The 23,619-nt window shown below is 47.4% G+C and overlaps 3 protein-coding genes across 4 annotated transcripts; 1 reads left to right on the forward strand and 2 right to left on the reverse strand.

Annotated features, from left to right (window-relative positions):
• Nucleotides 1-347: 347 nt before the first annotated feature.
• Nucleotides 348-10,811, reverse strand: dvl2 (dishevelled segment polarity protein 2). Of its 2 annotated transcripts, XM_067261927.1 has the most exons (15): nt 10,626-10,811; nt 8,312-8,381; nt 6,455-6,612; nt 5,916-6,034; nt 5,256-5,476; nt 5,017-5,086; nt 4,611-4,762; nt 4,139-4,215; nt 3,896-3,963; nt 3,428-3,562; nt 2,778-2,909; nt 2,476-2,652; nt 1,978-2,202; nt 1,190-1,735; nt 348-571 (listed from the first exon to the last, which is right to left on the reverse strand). In XM_067261927.1, exons 1-15 carry the CDS (start codon nt 10,784-10,786, stop codon nt 567-569), a joined length of 2,316 nt encoding a protein of 771 aa, XP_067118028.1. In that variant the 5' UTR covers nt 10,787-10,811; the 3' UTR covers nt 348-566. The 2 variants fall into 2 exon arrangements, with proteins under 2 accessions (XP_067118028.1, XP_067118027.1); XM_067261926.1 differs by having other exon boundaries at nt 348-1,735.
• A 1,010-nt stretch (nt 10,812-11,821) lies between these two features.
• si:ch73-335l21.2 (RING finger domain-containing protein) lies at nt 11,822-20,732 on the reverse strand. The gene is made up of 2 exons (XM_067261133.1): nt 20,642-20,732; nt 11,822-12,405 (listed from the first exon to the last, which is right to left on the reverse strand). The coding sequence occupies exons 1-2, from the start codon at nt 20,730-20,732 to the stop codon at nt 11,822-11,824; spliced, it is 675 nt and encodes a 224-aa protein (XP_067117234.1).
• si:ch73-335l21.4 (E3 ubiquitin-protein ligase-like) lies at nt 17,182-18,346 on the forward strand. The gene is made up of 2 exons (XM_067261803.1): nt 17,182-17,696; nt 17,808-18,346. Exons 1-2 carry the CDS (start codon nt 17,237-17,239, stop codon nt 17,864-17,866), a joined length of 519 nt encoding a protein of 172 aa, XP_067117904.1. The 5' UTR covers nt 17,182-17,236; the 3' UTR covers nt 17,867-18,346.
• Nucleotides 20,733-23,619: the final 2,887 nt, after the last annotated feature.

The following is a 23,619-nucleotide window of genomic DNA, read 5'->3' on the forward strand; positions in this document are numbered from 1 at the left end:
AAAGTACCAATTTTTGGCTGTAACCCCTTTCTACCCTCTAGTAGTACCAATTTAAATTCCACGTAGTCCTAGACAGTGTTACATGGTTGGCGTCAACTCTTTACAATCAAGCTTCATAATTACACTCCCTTTACCTGGCAGAGGTATGCCACTTGTCCTTTGACCTACTGATTCACATTAGAGAGTTTGCTATTCTGTCATGTTGCATTAAGAAGAAAGTTATATACATACATACACAATCGTTGAAAAAAAAGAGAGAAAGGAATAAAAAAAACTAATTGGCACACAATTTAATCCAAAAGGGGGTTGTTCTTTGAGTAGGAGTGTGTATATATGGTCTTTTTTCTATTATTTACTGAAAAAGAAAGCACTCACAAAAAAACTCAGATACCAATAAATCGATGAAAAATACAGTACCAATACAATGCAATTTCATTTTAATCTCTTTATGAGGGCTCAGAACATTTGCGCCCTCTAGTGATAAAGCACAGTCAGTGCAAACACCCAGTTCCTCTGGGCTGGAGTACGTTTCTTAAGTCTAGTCCAATGAAAGGCAGCTACTGTTCTCAGCCTAGTCCCCGTGTAGGAAAGACAAACATTGTTAATCACTAAATTGGTTTGAAAACACATTCTGGCTCACTGAGGGAGTGTCAGAGGCATAACCAACCCAATAGACACACACGCACACACACACACGTGACTACAAATCAAACAAGAGTCAGAGGACTTCAGTTTTTGATATTCAGCACAACAGCATGTTGTAGCAGTTGGAAAGGGTGGCGAGTGTCCAGGCTAAGACCTTACTTTGTCATCATTGTAGATCTTTAAATGGGAGAAGGTAAACTCGAGAGGTTACTGTATGTTTCTGAGATGCTGCCAAGGTTTATATTGTCGTTTCTGTTAGAACAGTATACTAATACTGGTCTCACAATAAGGTCAAACCCTGTTCCCACCAGACTCAAAATATGCAAGCACAGACTACAAGCTACCACCAGATCTCATATTCAGTCATCATCAAGAGGAATGGATACTCCATCACACTGCTGGATCTCAAACGCACGCACCCTCCCTCCCTCCCACACACACACACACACACACACACACATCCTATCAAACACATTTATACACACACACACACAATTATTTCGGACCCGCTACCTCCATTACATGACGTCCACAAAGAACTCACTGGGGTTTCCCATGGCCAGGTGGAAGGACTGGCGTGACGCAGTCAGCTCTGGGGGTACAGAGGCCAGGTCACGGGTAGGGGGCGCTCCAGGGGGTCCCCCCGGGGTGGAGGAGGGGGGCGGGGGTAGCGCCGGGTGAGGTGGGGCCGAGTGGAGCTGCTGGGGGTGTGGGTGGGCGTGGAGATGAGGGGGTCCCATGACAGGGTGTGCGTGTGGGTGTTGCGGCACCATCATCACCATCATGGGGTTGTAGGGCAGTGGGATGCCTGGGGGGTACGGGGACATGTGCGGGGGAGGCGTCGGGCGGTGATGATGCGAGCGCTGCGAGGAGGCGTGGCTGTGCTCGCTTGGCGTCGCCGAGCCGTGGTCTCGTCTCAGGCTGCTGCGGGTGGAGTAATCCGATTCGCTGCCGCTGCCCGAGCGGGAGTCGGCTCCTCCTCCACCGCCCCCCGAGGGGGACTTTTCTCCACCCCCCACGGTGCTGCCGGGGCCCTTAGTGCCTCGCCTCCTCTCACCCTCGCTCCGCGTTGACCCGCTGCTCCGACTCCCTGAAGAGACAAACACACAGGTGAGAGCCGGTTGAAACCGGTTCCTGGGGTGTCTAAAACATCTTGGAACAGGTTGGAAGAGCCAGACAGTTACACGTTTTTCCACATCTACTAGACACAACGATACACTTCTTTAAACTTTGGAGTTTGAATCTCCCCTACCTCCCCCCTCCCTCCCTCTCTCCCCCTCCCTTCGTTCTCTTCCTGTTCCCTCTTGCTCCCCCACCCCCCTCCTCACTCACCCTCGCTGTGCTGGCTGCCCGTGCTGCCGGGGGCGTAGCTGTAGCTGGTCAGCTCGTGGTAGGGTGGAGGCTGGCTGGTGTAGGGGTGGTTGGGGTAGGGCTGGTAGGGGAAGGTGTGCATCAGGGGCCAGGGCGTGGCCCCCGGGAGGGGCAGCGGGGCCAGAGTGTCCTGGTCCGAGGCCCCGCTGGAGCCGTCGTTGTCGTTTAGGGACAGGTTGGCCATGTCTGGGAGAGGGAGAGAAAGGAAGAAAGAGGGATACAATGATGGAATGGAAACAAGGAGTTACTCTTTTGGAAAGGTTTTCGTAAAAGCCTATGAATCACGTTGGACAAAGAACAGCAGACATAAAACCTAAAACTGACTAAACTAACTGACAGAGAGAGATAGACAGAGAGAGACAGAGAGAGAGACATACAGAGAGAGACAGAGAGAGAGAGAGAGAGAGAGAGAGTAGCCCTCAGAACTAATCGGAGCATCACAGACGGCCCAGTACTCACAGTTCTCGCAGTCGCTGAAGTCTCCGAAGATGTAGTAGCACTGCTCGGAGAAGGTGATCTTGTTGACGGTGTGGCGGATGAAGCCGGCCTTCAGCAGGTTGCTGGCGTACTTCCTGGCCTCACGGCGGTCCTGGAAACCCTCGATGTGGTGGTATAGCCACTCCACTACGTCTGACCCTGGAGGGAGAGAGAGGGTTCAACACACACACACACACAAAGGGAACAATCTATCATGCTACAATCAGATTTGTTGTTGTTGTTGTTGAGGGAGAGAAAACCAAGGGACAGGTGGACACACTCACCCAGGAAGGCGTTGGGGATGGTGATCTTGAGCCACATCCGGTCCCTGACCTCCAGGCCAGACTCTGGGGAGGCCATGGCCTTGGCCACCGAAGCCATGTCAGAGTGGAGCGACAGGTTGAAGTCGTCAAAACCTGCAGGCGTGGAAGGGAAGGAAGAGACAGACAGACAGACAGAGAGAGACAGAGAAGAGACAGAGAAGAGAGAGAGAGAGAGAGAGAGAGAGAGAGAGAGAGAGAGAAAGGGAGTGATAGAGCGTGGGGGGGGGTGAAAGAAAACAACATACAGATTATTATTTTTTATCGCATGAGAATAAAACCACAGCAGACAAGAAGAGGAAACCAGATGTGGAAGACGGCTCCCGTAGCGAGGCTGAATAGAGAGATGGATGAACTGAACCTGGCAGGAGATGATAGGATGACAGTAACAGATACAGACACAAAAGGAAGACAGGATGACAGACAAGGTCAGACATATTACACACGGTATGAAGAGAAAGGCAGACCGGAAGAGCAGAGCCTGACAAATATTCTCAATTTCTGTGGGAGGGACAGAGTAAGAAGAATGTTTCTTTTCTTTTTTTTGGGGGGGGGGGGGGGGAACAAAAAGTAAGAACAGCTAACCTAGCAAAGAAGAAAACTACAAAACTCACGCTCGGTCTCGGTGACGGAGGAGGAGGACGTGATGGTGCTGAGGGAGGAGCTGCCGGGGTACGGAGGGTACACCCCCGTCAGAGCCACGGAATGGCTCACCCACGCTGCCGGGTCAATGGGGCGGATAGGCTCATCTGTAGGGAGAAGGGGGGTGGAAGGAACCATGTAACGACCATTTCAAATCCATCCAGATCCACAGACAGGACTGGGCGCTGGACGACCACGTGGTCTGATGAAGTGAGTCAGATGGCTGAGCGGTTAAGGAGTCGGGCTAGTAATCAGAAGGTTGCCGGTTCGATTCCCGGCCGTGCAAAATGACGTTGTGTCCTTGGGCAGGGCACTTCACCCTACTTCCTCGGGGAATGTCCCTGTACTTACTGTAAGTCGCTCTGGATTAGAGCGTCTGCTAAATGACTAAATGTAAAGTAAATGTAAGTGACCAGAGAGGGAGTAGGACAGGAACTCACTGCGTGGGAGGGTGAAGTAGCCCTGAGGAGAGGGGTCCCAGCACTTCGCCACGGTCAGTATGATTGGCCTGAGAGGAGCGAGAGAGAGAAACGGTCAAGGATGGTGGAGAGAAACCGTTTTTATTTCCACGGTTACCACCCCCGACCTTTATAATCTGTGTTTTTTTGGTTCACTTGTGAACTTGACAGTGGCGTGTTTGTGGGTTTGGCATCAGAGCCGGGCAGGCGAGCGGAGGAACTCACCCGGGCTTGTGCACGATCTCCCTCAGCACTCTCACCGCATCGTCGTTGCTCATGTTCTCAAAGTTGATGTCGTTCACCTGCGCGCGACAGGACGGAGACAACAGGACGTTCACACACAACGTTCACACAGCCGCCCGTCATTCAGGGCGAGCATGTTCCGGAACGTTCGCGCTCCATCACCCATCTTGCGGGTTGGAAATCACTGTGTATGAAGAGACGCTAGACTAGGAAGCCATTATTGGGGACGTGTTCCTTTCCGCATGTGAGGGGTGCAGGGGAGGGGGGGTCACCTCTGAGGGGTGGGGGGGGGGAGGGGAGGGGAAGGGGTCACCTCTGAGGGGTGGGAGGGGGAGGGTAAGGGGGGGGGGGTTGTGGTTGGAAGGAACCATATAACAAACCATCACATAACACACACAGGCACACAGTCAGGACTGGGAGCTGGATGGTGCGACATCCCGCGGTGGTCACCTACCCCGGTCCTCACCTGCAGCAGCATGTCCCCGGGCTCGATGCGGCCGTCCGCCGCCACCGCCCCGCCCTTCATGATGGAGCCGATGTAGATGCCCCCGTCCCCCCGCTCGTTACTCTGCCCCACGATGCTGATGCCCAGGAAGTTGTACTTCTCTACAGGGGGGGAGGGGGTAAAAGAGATATGAGGAGAGACGGGAGGAGAGGAGATATAGTAGACGGGAGAGACGGGAGAGACGGGAAGAGGATAACTTCAATGGAAGGAGCAGGAGGGAGAGAGAGAGAGAAAGGGGAGAGAGAGGGGGTAGAGAGAGAGAGAGAGAGAGAGAGAGAGAGAGGGGGTAGAGAGAGAGAGAGGGGGAGAGAGAGAGAGAGAGGGGGAGAGAGAGAGGGGGGAAAGAGATACAGACCCATGTTGAGTGTGACAGTGATGATGTTCAGGGACATGGTGGAGTCGGTCACACTGCTGAAGGACGATGCCTAGTGGACAAAACACAGCAACCCCGGGTCAACACCAGGCAGGAGAACAGAGCATCTACCGCTACTTCACAACTAAACTGAATCGCAAAATGAACACATGCAGTACGGGAAAATCAGCATATTGTATCCAACTCAAATAACTTCCATGTCGGCCACTTGGCGCACTGACCCTCTCCAGGCGCGGGGGGCGCTGTTTCCTGCGGCGGCGGTGGCGCTTGAGGAGGCGCGAGGCGGTGCTCTGCTCCGTGGAGCTGCTGAAGCGGCTCATGGTGTCGTCGTCGTCCGAGTCGCAGAAGCTGGTGGTGTCCAGCTCGCTGCTCATCACCGTGCTGGCGCTCTCGTAGCCCGCCAGGTGGCGCTCCAGGCGGCTCTGGCCGTTCACGCGCGGCCCTGGGGCACCACAGAGGAAGACACGGATGGGGTCATTTCCTGTTTCTCTCTTTTTCTTTTTTCTATCTTCTTCTGAAGACTTAATAGTCCCCGACTGATCCTAGTTCCATACTGATGTACAGCAGCAGTACTGGGAGGGTTACTACTGTAGCAGTACTACAGCAGAGTGTATAAATGGTCTGTATATATAATATGTAGGTGTATATATATATATATGGTCACATATATATTTACTACTGTAGCAGTACTACAGCAGCAGTTCTGGGAGGGTTACTACTGTAGCAGTACTACAGCAGCAGTTCTGGGAGGGTTACTACTGTAGCAGTACTACAGCAGCAGTTCTGGGAGGGTTACTACTGTAGCAGTACTACAGCAGCAGTGCTGGGAGGGTTACTACTGTAGCAGTACTACAGCAGCAGTTCTGGGAGGCCGCCCTCACCGTGTTGCTCCATGCCCTCCCTGTGCCGGGGTCTCTCCCTCCTGAAGGAGACCACAGACTCTGTCTCCGTCTGGTCGTCCAGGGTGTCCACGCTGCCCACGCTGCCCGCCGCGTTAGGGCTGTACAGGGAGGGGAGGGAGGGGGTTAAAGAACCAAGCTTTCCACAGAGACGGGGCCCTTATCAAAGCCCTACCAGAGTCCTGCAAGGGGATAATGTACAGCTAGCCGACATTACCCAACAGACCGCAAATAGCCCCTAATGCATGACCTCTACATGGTGCTCAGCCCATATCACATGACCATATAACAGCTTAATTATACTCTCAGTGCAGCATAGTACACAATGGACTGGGGCTCTAAGACCAAGATCACATAATGAAGGGAGAACACTGGAAAACTGGTGGGTAACTTGAGACTGGGCAGAGAGAGGTGTTCGCTATCAGCTACTGTATGTGCAGTAAGAGATACAGTAAGGAAGGGAGTGGGACACCACTGTTATGACAATGTGTGTGTGTGTGTGTGCGCGGGCACGTTCTCACTGGAAGGACGGGGGTCTGGAGTCTCCGATGCCGCCCGTCCTCTCGACAGGTGGGGGAGGCAGAGGGGGGGGAGGGGGTGAGGGCTGGGGCCGGACCTCAGCTGGGGGGGGGAGCGCTGCTGCCGGGGGCTCCACGGTGGGGGTGTCTGATGATACCAACTGAGGAGAGGGGATGGGAGGGGAGGGGGGAGGAGGGGATAGGAGAAAAGAGGAGGGGGGGGGATAGGAGAGGAGGGGAGAGGCGGAGGGGAGGAGGGGAGAGGAGGGGGGGATAGGAGAGGAGGTGGGGGGGATAGGAGAGGAGGGGAGAGGAGGGGGGGGATAGGAGAGGAGGTGGGGGGGATAGGAGAGGAGGGGAGAGGAGGGGGGGGATAGGAGAGGAGGGGAGGGGGGGAAAGGAGAGGAGGGGAGAGGAAAATAAGCCAAAGAGAGGGTGAGAAAGGAAGAGAAATGAAAGGCATGGTTAAAGAGGGATATAGGGAGGGAGAAAGGGGGGGGGGGGTAAGATAAGATGTCAACTGCTTTGACACAAACATCTCACCTCATTCAGATGATAATCTAAAAGGCAAACTGAAATGCTATCCCGATACTTAACCTGTCTTCTTTCATTATCCGTCTGGAGTGCTCCCCCCCCCCCCACACACACCCTCAATCACACACAATCAACAAAACCCAGGGACATACACTCACACAGTCACACACACACAGTCACACACACAGTCACACACACACACACACACAGTTACAGCTCCACGCATGGCTGCAAGCTAGGAGGAAACACACCCAGGCAATTAAACCCCATCGATATCTCTGGGAATACAGTGACCTCACTCTGAAATCACAGACTGACGCAACCACACACGTCACAAGAACGCCTACCTAGCAACCGCTACGGTTGGTCATTATAACAAGGACCCCCCCCAAAAAGCAATATGTTCACATTTCTGGGGGGGGGGGGGGGGGGGGGGATTAGCTGTTGGGAACTAGGGTGACTTGCTGTCACTATGCAGGTTTAATTGGATGCAAGCGCAGCTGTCAAAACTAATTGTCGCCACATAACATTCCCCGTCTCCCCCTTCCTCTCTCAATCCCTCTAACGGTGGAGCCTTTCTCCTGGGGGATTCCTCCGTCCACCCGGCCGAGCGATCGAGTATCGCTCCCTCTAGTCTCCTCTCTTTGTCCACCCCTTTTAATCCCTCCTGCCTTCCTCCTGTGCACTCAGCAGACGCCTCGAGGCCCCAGGCCAGCTTAAGCCGTGTTTCCACCGCCGGAACCTTTCCCCTGGAACTAGGAACTTTGTCCAGAACTCACTGTGTTTCCACTGCAGGGACCAGGGGTCTAAATGGAGTTGTAGGGAGGAAAAACCAGGAAGTCTCTGCTCAGGGGGGTAGTACAAAAATGCAGGGACTTTGAGGGTGGGGCTTGCAGAGCTGGACATCTCGTATTGGTCAAGTTCTCGTAGCAGGAGTTGTGCTTAGCAGTGTCGCACAATAAATGACTCTTTTTCATGGTGTATGGTGCATATGTCAGTGGAACAATTTGCCTAATCTTCTGGGGAAAGTTCCTGCTGAGCAAATGCAGCTAACAATAACCTTTCTAGTTCCTTGGAAAGTAGTTTGGGGGAGTACAAGGCCCAGGGACTTGGGGTGGAAACAAGGCTTTAGACTGGGAGCTTCCCGAATGTTGTCTTTAGTGTATGTGGGTTGAGTCACCTATAACTGACTTGGCTTTTTCTGTGTCCTGTTGAGTCTGTAACAAATCTGGTCAATCGGACTCCTGTTCTCTTTGTATTGAAGAAAATACTGGTCATTTATACTGTTGATCCCTAGAGTGTGTGTGTGTGTGTGTGTGTGCTTACCCATGACACCACTCTTCCGTTGAAGCAGGGCAGCTTGGCACTTTCATCTGAAATCTCTTCCTTCACCACCCTGCGAGAGATGGGAGAGGCAGAGAGATGGAAGGAGAGGCAGAGAGATGGGAGAGGCAGAGAGATGGGAGAGGCAGAGAGAGAGTGTGTACAAGAGAGAGAGATATAGAAAAAACAGACACAGAGCCAGTCAGCCACCAGGTCATACCGAGGTCTGTGTCTTGTTCTACAAACAGCAACACACACAAACACACACATAACCATTCACAGCTGTAACATTTCCCAGTGACTCACCATCGTTACCCATACCAGGAGGTAAGAAGTAAACACACACGCACAGCTTCCTTCGGACTGCTTTTCCACCCTCAAACGTCTCCTGCTTGTGGGCTAGTTAGGCTGTTCTGTCTCGCGGGCACAGGAGACAAGCTCACGAGACAGATAGCATCTCTCTGCTGTGTAATTTCTCGGAGACAGCGTGTTATTACAGCAGTGCTTGGGACCGAGCAGGACATAACTGCTACACAGATAGACACTTAACTGCCCCTTGAGGGTTACAACTCAAGTCTTTTTCGGCTTCATTTGTCTTCTGTGTGTGTGTGTAGACAGCCTGCTCGGCCCCACTGGGGTTTGTAAGCAGCTGTTGAGGGCTGGTTTTGTGGGTGAGTGTTAGCCCCACGCCAGGTTGTTGTGGGCAGTGGGAAAGGATCATCGCAGAAGGCTCAGTGTGCTAGTGTGTGTGTGTGTGTGTGTCCGGAGTGGAGTGACTGTACAGCTTAGTAACCGCTCCCTTTATCCATGTTGTGCTATTTTATTGTTTCTTTCTCTCGCTCCCCTGCTTTTCTCTCTCTCTCTCTCTCTCTCTCTCTTTTACAATTGCTCCTTCTTTCCCGTTCTGTGAGGTCACACTTAAATTGCATCCAGAGTCTGGACAAACAGATGCAACATTCTGCTCCTAGCAGACTAATTGTCCTCATACCTTACCATTCCAAATAAACAGATGACCTCACTTCAGACCATTTCAAGCACACTCTAAAATGCTTTGGATAAAACACACACACCTCAAAAATGTAGCATCCAGTAGGAATCTCAAAAACATCTTGACGAAAAATTGGTTTCTAATCCTTAAACAACCACAAACACACAGTTTGACCATCTATTCATTCAAACACATTCTATTTTCCAAAACAGGAAACACCCCTCTCATTTCTGTAAATTCTGCAAATAGCTCCTGTCCAGCCCCAGGTTCCACTAGCCTAGCATGGCCCACAGCTTGCCTTGCCTCACACCTTCCAGACTGACAGCTGGTTTGCTTTTTGAACTTCCTAGAGACATCTAAAAGATTTGGATGCTGAATTATGTTACGATAAGGCCCCAGTTCAACAGTTTTTCTTCCCACCAATTCAGAACTGTCGTAGTGTGTTTGTGGGGGTACAAGCCTTACAATTTATTTAACAGAAGCACATCTCCAAGTTGACTAAGCTTGCCACAAAGACATGTTCCATTTCCCCAAAGTAGAGAAATGCAGCACTGACAAGCAAACCGGCATTGAAAGATGAATTGCTTGAGGAGAGAACTCTCTCAGACTCTAGGATTTATCTGAGAGAAGCAGATAAAGGCTGAAGAGGAGAGGGAGAGAGAAATAGAGTGAGAGAATAAAAGGGTAGCAGGCCAAGGCCAGTGTAAAGAAGGGAGACAAAAACCTGGCTGTTCTCCCAAAAAGAAGAAAAGCTGAGGATTTCTCAAGATGATGGAGCGGGTCGAGAGAAAGAGAGAGGGAGGGATTAGTAAAAAGCTAACTAGGCAGTGTGATAGAGGCGACTATAATTCTTAAGTGTGAGAATTGTGCCTGCATTTAAAGTAAGTTACCTACCAACACATTATGTCCTAACTCGAAGCCGGAATCTTTTAATCTTGCAACAAGGGCTTGGTCACTGTTTGAATACAAATGAGGTGGTTCTCCAGTGAGATAGACAAACCTCTTCTCATGGAATTGGCCATTCACAGTTGCGTAACTTTATAGCCCATTTGGTGACCAAAAGACTATGACCACGCAAACAGACACACTTTGTAACAATTCATCCATAAATTGACTTTCTTTCCCCTTGCAACATTGTATCAAGTCGAGATCTGCAGACCAAAAAAATCTGTTACTAATGATTTACTTGCTTTCTTAGTCACTGCGCCAAAATACTTTCTTTAGAGTAACTTTTACTTCGATGTAATGTCCCAATTCAAGTCTGGGTCACGATCACTCATTTGCATGGGACTCGCAGCCTCTCCTGCACAATCACGGCTAGTCACTCACCCAAAGTCTTGGTCCATAGACTTGAAAAAGAATTTGTAGTTGGGCTTGTTCAAGACCTGTTTGAAATCCAACAAGGTAATGTTTTCGGCAGGAATGGGTATCTTCACCAAGTATGGAGTCTCCTCTTCGTCGATATGGTATATTATTTTGGTTTCTGCCATTGCGCCTATTTTTTTTTCAGCTGTCCCACAAAAAATATGAGAGGTAATCGGTTAGCAGCTATGTGGCTAACGGAAAGGGGGTGAGGTGAAATGCTGGCTAGTGAGTTTACTCTTGGCAAGGACAAACAAAAAAAGTACAAAATCTTGTAAATTAAAGCGCCTCTCCCCTAACAGTCTAATTGTGAAAGATACAAACTCACATTCCCCCAGACGAAGGGGTTAAAAAGCACGCACACGCAACATTCACACGATCGACTACCCACAACTTTTCCCCTAACAAAAACATACGGAGGGGAGGGGGTCTAAAAACTTTTCTATGCAAGTTAGCCAACGCGGCGTATGACGTAGTATCCTTTACGTTTTCTTCCAGCTTGCCCCCCGACTCATAAAAATATTCATGGTCCACCTAAAGAAGATACTGTCAAAAATTTGAAACAAAACAGCTTTTATTCACTCAGTAAGACCTGTAAATGGTAGTAATCCTCTTTTAGAGCACATTTCTCGCAGTTTTTTTCTCCTGATTAATATAACACCACCTGAAGTAGAGTTGCATCACGTAAACATAAATATAACACAAGTCACCTACTAAAGATAGTCGAGAGGCAAGGTAAATGCAATTAATGAACTATATGGAATGTCCCAAAAAGTTTCAGATGACTACCACATTAGACCACTAGAGAGAGCCCTTTATCAGGGAAACAAAGACAAAAGCACAGTCATGTTCCTTGTCAAAAGAACATAACTGATGGAATCTGTACAGAAAGCTGAAATGCGTTGCTGAACATTATAATTTAGTGATGTGTCAATATTAATCTATCAATAATAATTCTATAAAATGTGTTTCATCCACAATGCAGCCCCAGTAACAAGCAAACTCCTTATATTGCAAAAATCTCATTTGACATGAAAGTAGAATAACTAGAATGATTTGCATTGAAATGTCTGTTCCGTCTCTTGCATTCATGCTAAACAAGATAACGTCAAGGAAGGAAGCATTCCTTTTCAGTTTTGGATTGTCCCGACCCCTCCTTTCCTTCAGAAGTGGAAGAGGCGATGTCCGAACACCACCCCTATGACGCAGGTCAGCACGAACATCACCCAGAAGACCAGGGCCAGCAGCTGGACGCACAACAGGGTGCTCTTGTGCTGCTGGATGACCTCCAGCTCGCCCACCAGGCCCGGGGCCCTGCCATGGGACACTTCGGGGTGCATCTGCTCCACCCTGAGACTCACCGTGGGCAGGATGATGAAGCGAGCTTCCCTGCTAGCCTCCAGGGAGAGCACCACCCTCTGGGTGACGGTGGCCAGGCGGGCCGCCACCGACACGGGCATGCGGAAGGTCATGGGTGGCAGCTGCGCTAGGATCCGGGAGTTGCAGGGCAAGGAGAGGGCGTTACCGGACGCGAGGGCCGTGGGGTGGCGACAGAGGGGGCAGTTAATGGCAGGTAGGCCATGGGGGTCCGGGGAGTTCAAGGGGCAAAGCTGGATCCTGTGGAGGCACTCTGTGCAGAAGACATGGAGGCATTCGAGCATTCTGGGGCACTTGTTGAACTGGTTGTACTCCTGGTAGCAGATGGGGCACTCCACTTCTGTGGAGTCTCCACTCAGCGGGGCCGCTGCTGGTGCCCTGTCCCCCTGATGGGCCAATGAGGCTGAGGGGTCTTCCATGGTGAGGGCAGGGAGAAAAAAGGAGGGCGGGAGAGATTGAGGCCTCAAGTGGGACGGTTGACTGAGGCCTGCTAATGTCTCTAAAAAACCTAAGAGCAGAAGAGCACATCGTCAAAAACAGGACTCCTGTTTTAATATTTCTGTGACTAGGCATTCTGGTTACTCTTATTGAACTGTAACAGAGGGGGAAATAGAGGACAACTCTAACACGTTACACGCCTGAAAAGGCAAAGAACCATCAATTATGAAATGTATTGTTAGAAAGTTACGTAGAAAACTGCTCCTGTTTCTCATAACAGTACATGAGTAGCAACTGTAAAGAGAATGTGCCAAACTCTAGAACCTAGACTAGCTGTTGTTTCCTGACTTGTTCTCTACCAAGATTCCAAAGTATGTAAGTCATAGTCGCCATACATCCCCCCCACCAATCTGAGAACACTGCCCTCCCCCCCGCGCACACTACCACCCTTCCACCACCAGTACTTCTCACTTCATATAGAAGGCCTTCAGGCCACACATTTTATTTAGCTTTGGGAGGAAGTGTATGTATGGAGACTAAGGAAAACAGAAGCCATGGATGGAAACAATTACTTTGTTCTCTCTTTTTTTTGTCTTCCTCTGCCTCTCTCTCTCTCTTTCTAATGCTAACCCTTGTTCGGTTTGTCAGCCTGTTTATCTGCCTCCCCCCCTCTCTCAACTGTAGTTGGTTTGTTTTCAGGTATTCTTCACTGAGGGCTAGTTAAAACACCATGGACACAGAGAACGATGGTTTTACTGGTACTGCTGAGCTTCATTAAAATTCCCCTGAAATAGCAAGACAGAAAGGGTTCACCCCAGGTCGACCAAAAGCACTGCTCCACAGTACTGTGCTTTAAAATCAAGTATTAAAGCCCCTGCCATGTCCCTTTTAATGTAACCGTGACTTCTGGCCAAACACTACTATCAAATAAATGAGAAACAAGACAAACAACGTATCATTGCTTTAGTTACATATGACGTTAATGTGAAGAGATATAGATAATATAAAAAAAAGAAGAGAGTTGTTTGAGAGTTGTATCAATGGTATCCACCATTAGAGCTGTTACATACTGTACACTGCATTGAGAATTCCCTGCAGATTACCTGTGTTTATCACACTGTCTGTTACCCAGTAAAGCATTCAAGTCCCTACCCTGCATTACCATGGGACAAAACAGGTCAGGTCTGTCTCACATGAGGCTGGTTGCCTGGCAGTTAAGGGTCTCCCTTGTATTTGACTGCTCTGGGTATATGAGAAAAACAAAAGCATCTTCAATTTCAGGATTAAAGGAGATGTATGTATGGTGCATTTGCATTACAAATGAATACAATCAGAGTAAACCATATTCTATAATTAACTAACTTCATCAGTGCAGTGTCTGTCTGTGCAGTTATTAGTTTTGCCTAATGGACTGATTATTAAATGATTATTTGGTTTATATGCCAAACAAAGCTCATAGCAAGGAATAGAATTGTCGCACGGAAGAATGTTAAATGTGTGTTCTATATAACCGTTTTAATAACAATATAAATGCTATTTATGTTGACCTTGTCTGTCTATGTAGGTCAGCTGACTAAAACAAACAGCACCCAATGGTGGAATGGGACGACACTTGGTCCCTGTATGCAGGGCTGGAGATATGAGAGGAACCACTCACCCGTCCACTCACCTCTTCAAGCAGGATGCTCTCCGATATCCCTGTCCAGCCTGGAACTTCTCACACAACACCTCATAGTTCCAACGATGTCACGAACAACCCCTCCAACGCCTTCCTCTCCTTCTCCCTTTGTGTACTTCACTACACAGTTTCGTTTTTTTTTTTATCCCCCCTGCTCTCTCTCTCTCTCTCTCTCTCTCTCTATAGACTTTTGCTCTTTTGCATGCTGTCTCTCCTCCTCCTCCTCTCTTTATTTATTTTTTATTTTGCAGCCATCCCTAGACATCCCTCTCTCATTCCTCATTTGTTCAGGGCTCATGGGTGCCTCCCGGTTTCCCTGACATTAATTAACCCCGTGGTGATGTGCTTGGTAACCAAGACACTGTTGGGACAACGAGGACTATCCTCCTACATGGCCGCCATCATGACTTTCGCTGAAACTATCCACGTCAATATCGCTTTAAATGTCTCCACTCAGGAGATGGACAGTCAACATGACAGGGTTGTTCAAGTTCAAAACTGTAGCTTCCGACTAATGCCAGCCCACTTTGTTTGCATTGTTGAGAAACCCCTGAAAATCAAGCATTTTCACTGTCAATACCTCTGTTCATGTGCACGACAATACATTTGGAACTTGACCTGGGCATGAACAGGATAGATCAAAGAATATGATTGAGATATTGGATAAGTCATGAACTCATGATTTCTGTTATATTTTCATCACTTGTTGCTGTGGTAGATTTTCCTTCTCCCTATGTTGCAAACATCACTGTTGCACTTGCATTGCAACACAAGTTGTATTCTCTTCTTTATCCTCTTAAGATTGTCAAACAACAGTCAAAATGGATACCAGCAAAACAAGCCAGACCAAGTAGGTTAGAGAGGGCTCATATCCATGAGTCAGTCCACTAAAACAAAACTGACCTACATAAGCCCACATGAGCAAAAGTTTATATTTGTGTGCGTGCTTGTGTTTAGGCATATACAGTATGGTGTGCCAGGGAATTTGGATACGTGTCTGATTGAATGTGTGGCCCCAGTCCACTGCACTGCACATACATTCTTATAAGCGACACCTAAATGACCAGTCAACAAGGGAGATATAGGGTTATATATAAATATATATATATAAATATATATATAGAATTATGTCATAAATATATAAATATTGATGTCAAATTATAACAATAGCCGTGACAAGATGCATCCGTTTCAAAACAAGTAGACAATAGGTGTGTTCGACTTCATGCAGCACCGGCGGCGCCGACAGCCGGCTGCAGCCGGCTGCCTTGAAATTGAGAATGCCATTGGCTGCTTCAAGTCAGCCGGGCTGCAGGCGACGCCGGCGCTGAATGAAGTCGAACACACCTATTGTTTTACTTATTACTTACATATATTACCACGTGAGTTTGACGGCTTCTGTGTAATGTGATCACATGAGGGCTTCCTGAAATATAGGTACTTCCCATGAAACATTGTTAGTAGACAAGGAACTGAAACACGACTTGATGTTCGACATGAATAATTTTAGAGTCAGATTAAGTGGATATAACTGCAACTTTTTTTTACTAAAGATTTCAAAAAATACATTTTGTACATCAAATAGGCTACATCAAAACACATATGCAAAGTTTTTTCTTCATTCAAGTAGGATAGTCCTTTCAATTAAATCTCACTTGACCCTTGTCCTTTTACTTATAAACATCCTTCTGTGCGGTAAAACAGTCGGCACGTGGGAATATGGCTCAGTAATCCATTATCAAAACACATCAAACAAGCCACAGTTAAATAACACAATCATTCAGATATCTATTCTCCTCCACAACAAAACAGATCCTCTTGGCTTCACTGTGCTAGACGCGGGAGGAAGTGCCCTTTAATGGATATTTATGCTTATCAGATTTATGCGTGACTTTGTTTGAAGATTGCCGTGGTGACGGATAAGATTGCGTCATTTAGGCTACAGTACTCTCCCCTCGCAGGAATGACAGTAAACGGGAGGAGCTGCCGGAATTTCTGGAAAAGTCCTAGTGGGAGGGAGTAACGGCTACGTGCTGTTTGTTTTGGAAGTTCTCATTCACAACGCGTGGTAAAATAATTGCTTTGTTTTACAGACATGCGAATTGATTGTAATTGAGTAGGCCTGTATGCAGACTTTTACTTAGCATTGGAATGCGTCATCTCAGACGAGCCTAAATTAATTTTGGTGTAGCCTAGTAAACTTTAACAGATGTTGACGGTCTAGTTCAGATCTCAAGATTAAGTGGCAACAGAAGACTTCTCAGCAGATAGCAGGGCTGCCAACTTTTCCAAAAACCTTGGCGTGAGATTTGGTAGCAACCCCCCCCCCCCCCCCCAACACCTCCGAACACCTGTGACAAAATGATTATTAGTAGTAGGCCTATTGCTGATAATAATGGTTAAGGCAGGAGGACTCAGTATAGTATTTACTTGATACTTTATTTCACACGGTACAATACATGATTGTAATACTTGAATTTGGCATAATGGTTCTGCTCGCCGCGGCTCCCTGCCGCACCCAACTGTGTCCCACTAAGCAATGCAGAGTGCAGAGATATCCTGATTAAATGGCCCGCACTGCTAAGAACGTGTGCCCCAACTGCGTCATGCTAGTGACGCACTATGTCTCGCGTCTCCTGCATGAACCAGCTCCGCTTGATTGCTCTGTAATAAAGCAGAACTTGTCATTTCACGAAAACTGTTTAGCATAACTGCTTTAACGTTCAGAAACATTGATGACTTTATTGATCATCAAATATCAACATCAAACAGACCAATGGAGGCCAATCTTTAAACAGTATTAAAAGTGTGCGCTGTGTAAACGAAGAGGCATAGCCTACGCTATAGCGTTTGTTTGTGTGTGTTGGGGGAGGGGCAGACTCAACACAACTACCTTGACTATATCGTAATGACATCACTGTATTTTGAAGCATGAGTCACCCGTTGCCTTGGTTTTGGAACACTATGCCAAAAGAGAGTCCCTCCTCCACCCACGCATTCCCACACACAGGACATAAGTATCAGAGTAAATTCCCTTCTTCCTCCAGTTTACTTTTGACACGGAGCAAACGACAAACTAACCAAAATGAGTTCAGAACTCGAGTGCGGAATTTGTTACCAAATCTTCAACAGAGGATTGCGGTGCCCACGGGAGCTACAATGCCACCACAGTTTTTGCGAAAGTTGCCTAGTGACTCTCTCCCGACACTTGGTGTTTGAATCTGACCCCACGGAGGTGTGTTCAGGCCGGGGTAAAACTATTGGATGTCCGCTATGCCGACACATCACCATTGTCCCAGGTGGACAGGTTAGAGGAGCTCTTCCGGCTAACGAATGCCTCCTTGAGATGCTGGTCGCCGCGGGAGATGCTGAAGCGAGTGACACCGAGGATATGGAAGTGGATGAGGAGGAAGCTTGTTCTGACACTCCCGCCGAGGAAAACGTATCAACGGACCGTGCAGGAGGTGGCAGGTTTCGCCGTTCGATGTGTCGCCTATGGGGAAAGATCACCGGGAATGGCCAAACCCAACGGAGGCGCGGGACACGTAAGTAGCGTAGGCCTATGTCTACACCTTACACATGCTGTCTTGTTATGGAACGTATAATCTGGTTTTCAAAAAACACCTGCTAAAATCACCTTTCACCTTTCTTTACAGATTGTATGACTGACAGCGATATGCGAGACCTCGCGCTTATGTCATGTTACATCATTTGAGATTTGAGGCAACATCTCTCATCAAGACATGTCTTGTCATGCCATGGAGTCGGGTCCTGAGTCCCGAAAATCGCCGGTGCGAAGAAGAACCTCAGGAATGAACCTTGCAAGACGACTTTTGAAACAAATATGACTGTGAAAGGACATCTAAAGTATTAGGAAAGAAAAAGTGCACATACACTTCGGCCATCTCTTCCCCTATTTACAATGAGGGTTAGTTCAGTTATAGCCCAACCCCTCACTGTGAATGGATTGTCATTCTCAAGCCTCTCAATGCGGTCACTGATGTGTTGTGTTGGAAATTGTTTAAAAAACGGACGGTTTGGCTTTAATTAAGCCTAAGGAATAGGCCCTATGTTACTGTTGTTGGTGCTCGAGCTGACAGGTTTTTACTGTATGCACGTCTGTATTTATTCATATTGCTTATTTATTGTTAAGAGTTGGCTATTGATTTTATATAAATACAATAATTTATATTCATGTTTTGTTGGTTTCAGTTCCATGTGTCAATGAATTCTTGGATAGAGATCGATCAACTGGACAAATAGGCCCATAGGCAACTTAACAATACTTTTCCAACGGACAATGAAATACAATATAGACTATTATTCACAACCTGAAATGAACACTATTCTTGAAAACCAAATAGTAATCAATACTAGGCAGGAAATACTCGTGCAGATTTAGCCTTCATAATACGTGAAGCACTCAACATCAATGGCTGCACCTGTGCTGTCGCAAAGCAAGGTTATACAAACCAGGTGCACCTAATTATTCTCATCACAGGGTACAGAGTCAGTGCAGGAACCGTTTGAGCGGCAGATACTGGGGATAAAAAACACTGACTCGCACCTTGTAATCTTTGTTTGACAGTTTAATAACTGTCACAATTCCGTGTCGTTTTTTGTGGTTAGTCGCAAGGATGTCAAATAATCATTTCAGGTAAGATTTTGTTTTCTAATTAAGAAAATTCCACTTGCCACTTTAAAGCATTCCATTGCTATGTTTTCTCAAGAGTGCCAATAATGTTGTCCGGAAGAATTGTCTGTGTAGCCTATTAAAATGAACGCTTGTACCCTGCAGGCTTTTGATCGTGTGCCTTGTGTTATCTGTGTTTGAAGACTGTTCAGATGCTTTCATCAGTAAGTAGCTACTCATGTATTTCAATGCAACAACAAAAAAAGTATTGCTACATATCTGATAAAAATGCTAATGGCTTGTTGCAGTGGCTCCTTTTATCAGAGGTCAAATGCATATAATCAATACATGTAAACATAGAGAGCTGACTGTCTGTTTACTCAACTTATTCTTGCATGACACAAGTCAATGTTTGACTGCAAGCTGTGTTGTTGATATGAAACTGAGCTCACATAAGCAGATGGAAGGGTTTAGAGAACAAGACTGGAGCTGGCAACGACATCCATGGGTTCATGTGCTTAACTTTTTCTAAAATGACCAGGCTGACTGACAAGTCAGTCTAAACAGAGGAATATATTCATTTTCAGTTTCAGTAATCTCAGAACCCAACATGAACAAGAATTTGAAATGCATTTGCCCACAAATTCTGAGCCTCCACAGATGTTATAAAATGTAATGAGATCACTTGATCCATTTCTCACTTGATTACTCTCCCCTGGCAGGCAAAAGAAGAGAATTTGCCCAAGTGAAAGGCTCCCCCAGCACAGAGAGCGTGAAATTCTGGCGTTCCCACTACAACCCATACCCATCTTCTGCTGAACAAACCACAAGGCCAGAGCAATCCATACCAGATGCTGCACACACGAGTACGGATGAGAACCACCGAAACAGGAAGATCCCAGCCTACCTCTACAAGGATTTTCAACCTAGGACTCGCCAAGCAGAGACGGCTCATTTGCCTCCCAGTGAACAAGGAGTTTCTCATTCTATAACCAATTTACACACATCCTTTGTTAAAGGAAGTCCCAAAAATGTCCAAGGGCTCTACAGCTTCACAGGAACCAGACAAATGAAAGCACTCAGTGAACATTTTAGGCCTGATGATGTGATTCACAAAAGTTATGAATATGGTGTCAAACCTCCAGCCTCTAGGTGGGCAAGGCCTTCCCAGTATGGTGGCTCTCCTAAGGAAAACCCCAGTATTGCCAGCACAGACCAGTTAGTACATGGATACCAGTTTAAGACGAGGACTATTGATGAGGATTTAGAAAGTGTGGTCCAACCAGTGTCTGGCGCAACACGGACCCACCAGAGAATAAGATCAGGTTTAGAAGTGTATCCTAGTTTGTCAATTGGGGATGATACAAGCAAATCCATCCCTCACAACTTCTCACCTTCCACTCAACACAACCCAGATATGGACACCCATGGCCTTTACGGACACATGCGACCTGCCCGAAACCGTTTATCTTTAACCAACAGTGAAAATTCCCGAAGCGTGAACAATCCCACATCCTCATCAAGCATGAATCCACAAGCTGGACCTCATTTTAAAATGCATCGGTCTTCCTACAACAATGGAGCTCCATCATCACAAGAGGAGTTCCTGTCTCAACCAAGTCACCCAAACGTACCTGGTGTTCTCAACCGTGGTTTCGATTCCAGATTTCAGCCTGTGGCCAGAAGATACAGCTTTGGTCCATCTGACGTAGCCCCTTCTGTTCCATCGCCCACCCCCAGCCCCTCTCCTGGAAGAGACCCAGGTCCAGGGGGACCCCTCCCTGATCGCTTTGCAATGCACCCCTGGGATGGCCACACCAGAGGTATTGCACCTGGACCTGAGCGCTCATTCCTGACCTCCTTCCAAAGGGATAAGATGGCTGCCGCATACAATCCAGGGCGATCCACAAACGTCAACCCCCTTTACGGGTTCCAGGGGTTGGACCATCAACCTCACAAGTCATGGTTGGTTTCTACCGTGGATGACGTCCAACTGTCACGTGGAGCCATCGACGAGTCCTCGCAGAGAAAGTCAATACCAGAGAACCACAATTTTGGTAATACCATCTACGAATATCCGTCGGTTTTCAAGAAGTATGGCTTTGGCAAGAACAGAGCAACCAATCCCACTCCTGTAAGATCTGACTCCAAAAAAATGGAAGGCCTCAATGAACATTCTAGAATTAATGAAGCTACTATTAACAAAAGTAATGAGTATAATGTCAAACCTTTAGCCAATCTAGCAGCAATGCCTTTCCAGTATAGCAGTTCCCCTAAGGAAAACCCTAGTATTGCCAGCAATGGCCAGTCTGTCAATACAAAGCATCCGTTTCTAGAAAGTGGAGTCCAACCGGTGTCCAGTGCAACACTGGCCCCTCAGGGATTTGGTTTTATTGTTCATCCTCATGTATCGACCGGGAATGACGCAAGCAAATCTGTCACTAACACATTCCCACCTACTGCCAGTCTGGTTAAGACGGATCCAGTCATCACCCATGAGAACACCCACAACCCAAGATTATTTGAAAATCAAAAAAGAGAGTTTTCTTCATGGGGCTTTGCCACCCTATCTCCTTTGAGTTCTGCCTCTAGACAGAGGGAGGGCACAGTTGCATACCCGCCTGATCCTACTTCTATTCCCTACAGAGAGAATGTATCAGATGGACTTGGCAAAACACAGACTCGCCAAAATTCAGACAAACCTGGCAGCCTGCCAATCTGGCAACCCATAAATCCCACACAATTATCCGTTATGCCCAAATCCTCTACCCCCTCCCCTGTGCTGGACCAAAGCACCATTGTCCCCAGAAGCAACGATGAGATGTTTTCAAAGAGAGAAGCAGCCCTCGGCATCTACAGGTTGAGGGGAAATAAACGAAATACGACTGTTAGCCGTGGTCCTAAATTTACACCCAAGAATATCAATTCTATCCAGAATTATTTGGAACTACCTGCATCTGAAACTATACTTGACCCTAACGCACAGCCTGTTGCTACAGCAACTGACCTTGGGACCCAAATAGGTACACCTACCAATGCTCTACCAGCTTCCTGGGGACCACAGGCCGGCCCTGAGGCGGTAGTGGCCAACCTTGTGAGTCGAACCCCCGAAAACCCATCCCCTGTCCAAGAGAAACCAGTACCCCAAACTGCTGCCACCAAAATAGCCCCCACATTGTATGATATCCTGTATAAAAAGCCCACAAGTAGTCTAGTGAGAGGAAAACTTGTGAAGGGCAAATTACCAATGGCCCAAAATCCTAATGGCTCCTTTACCTTCATTAGGACACATTTTCCACCCAAAGCTGGGTTAAACAAGCATATCAACTCTAAGCCTATCCAGTTTGCTGATGTTGCAGGAAGTGCATCTTTCAGTAGCATTACACCTGAAAAGCGCCCACGAGTTGGAGACCCCCTGACCCGGATACACTTGACAACCGACGCCAAAGCGACAGCCAATCAGGAGGGACATGCTCAAATCCCAGCTCCAATTAGGAGGGACCTATCGTCCAGTGGGTCTTTCTTTTCCGTGGGTGGAGGTGGTCCCAGGAGTGCCTCACGAGTCCCCAGGCAGGAAGGACATGTTGATGCAGGGGGTGACATCAGCGTGCTGAGGCTTGGTTAGAGTGGAAGTCAAGGGCGTGGGGAGAGAAAACCAAGTTGGAAGTTTAGTGGTTTAAGCACTGGCCTGTGATGGTAGCATTGTTTTGAAACTGCCAAAGGAGATCTGTTACAGGACAGCTGCAACGAGAAAGGTGACAAACCCAGGACAGGTGACCCATCCCTCACAGAGAACTAGACAAGATGTCTGGACCTCCCGTCAGTTTACATGCTCATATCCACATGATGTTTTGTAGTATTTATGCGTAAATGTTTAGCACTTGTGAATACAATTGTTTGTTTTTCAATAAATGTTAATTGAAAGTGGACAATTAAATGTCTATTTTGTATTTATATTTTTTGTGAATGCATTATTTTTACGATGGAGTTATTTTGTTGCTAATATGGTTTAGTGTTTTGGAAGTTAAAGTTACTCTGTACTGACCTCAAAGACAGAATGTCCTGGATGACGGTCCTAGCTCAGCCTAATATTTAATCTCAAGAGACCGGCTAGAAAACCAAGACTCCCCTGTGTGGGAAGACTGAGGGGTGTAATGATAGGCTTGTATGGAAAATGCCTTTGCATATTGTCATGGTGCACATATACAAGGGGTTGGGAGGACAACCTCTGGACTTCTGTTGATGAAATGATGGTTTTCCCATCTGTTCGGTTCACACAGGCCCCTGTCGAAAACTGCTGACACAGGCCTTCCATCTGCTCTGTGATAATGAAGAGGTTCAAGCATTCTGTTCTTGTCTGGTGGCAGAGTTGACACGTGCAATGTAATGGAAAACGTTATCAGTCCTTTTTCATAACATGAAATACAGTGGCAATACAAAGACAAAGGGGTCAAACGTGGTTTGTTTTCACTTGAACCAAAATGAACAGAGAAAAGAAAAAGTTATTTATAAAAGTTATGTATATCACTGAGATTGAAACACTACAGTTTTAATGTAGAATAATACATATCTGATTGTTGGAAAATTGGGAAATGAACAGCAATGTTTTTACACCTAAGTGCTTGTGCATAGAAGAGGATTTAAGTGCATGTGCATAGTTCCTCCACTAGGTGGCGTGTGGCCTCTTTTATAAATCCTCAAGGGTGTTCTCAGTTTGTTTTGTCTCCAAGCAGCAGTGTCATGTTAGGTTACCACAGACATGTGGCAGGGCACATCAAATCACCACAGTCCTACAAGATGGAATAAGGCTGAAAACACATTGATTTTATGTCGCA

This window comes from Osmerus mordax, chromosome 23 (assembly GCF_038355195.1).
Source record: "Osmerus mordax isolate fOsmMor3 chromosome 23, fOsmMor3.pri, whole genome shotgun sequence".
Taxonomy (NCBI): domain Eukaryota; kingdom Metazoa; phylum Chordata; class Actinopteri; order Osmeriformes; family Osmeridae; genus Osmerus; species Osmerus mordax.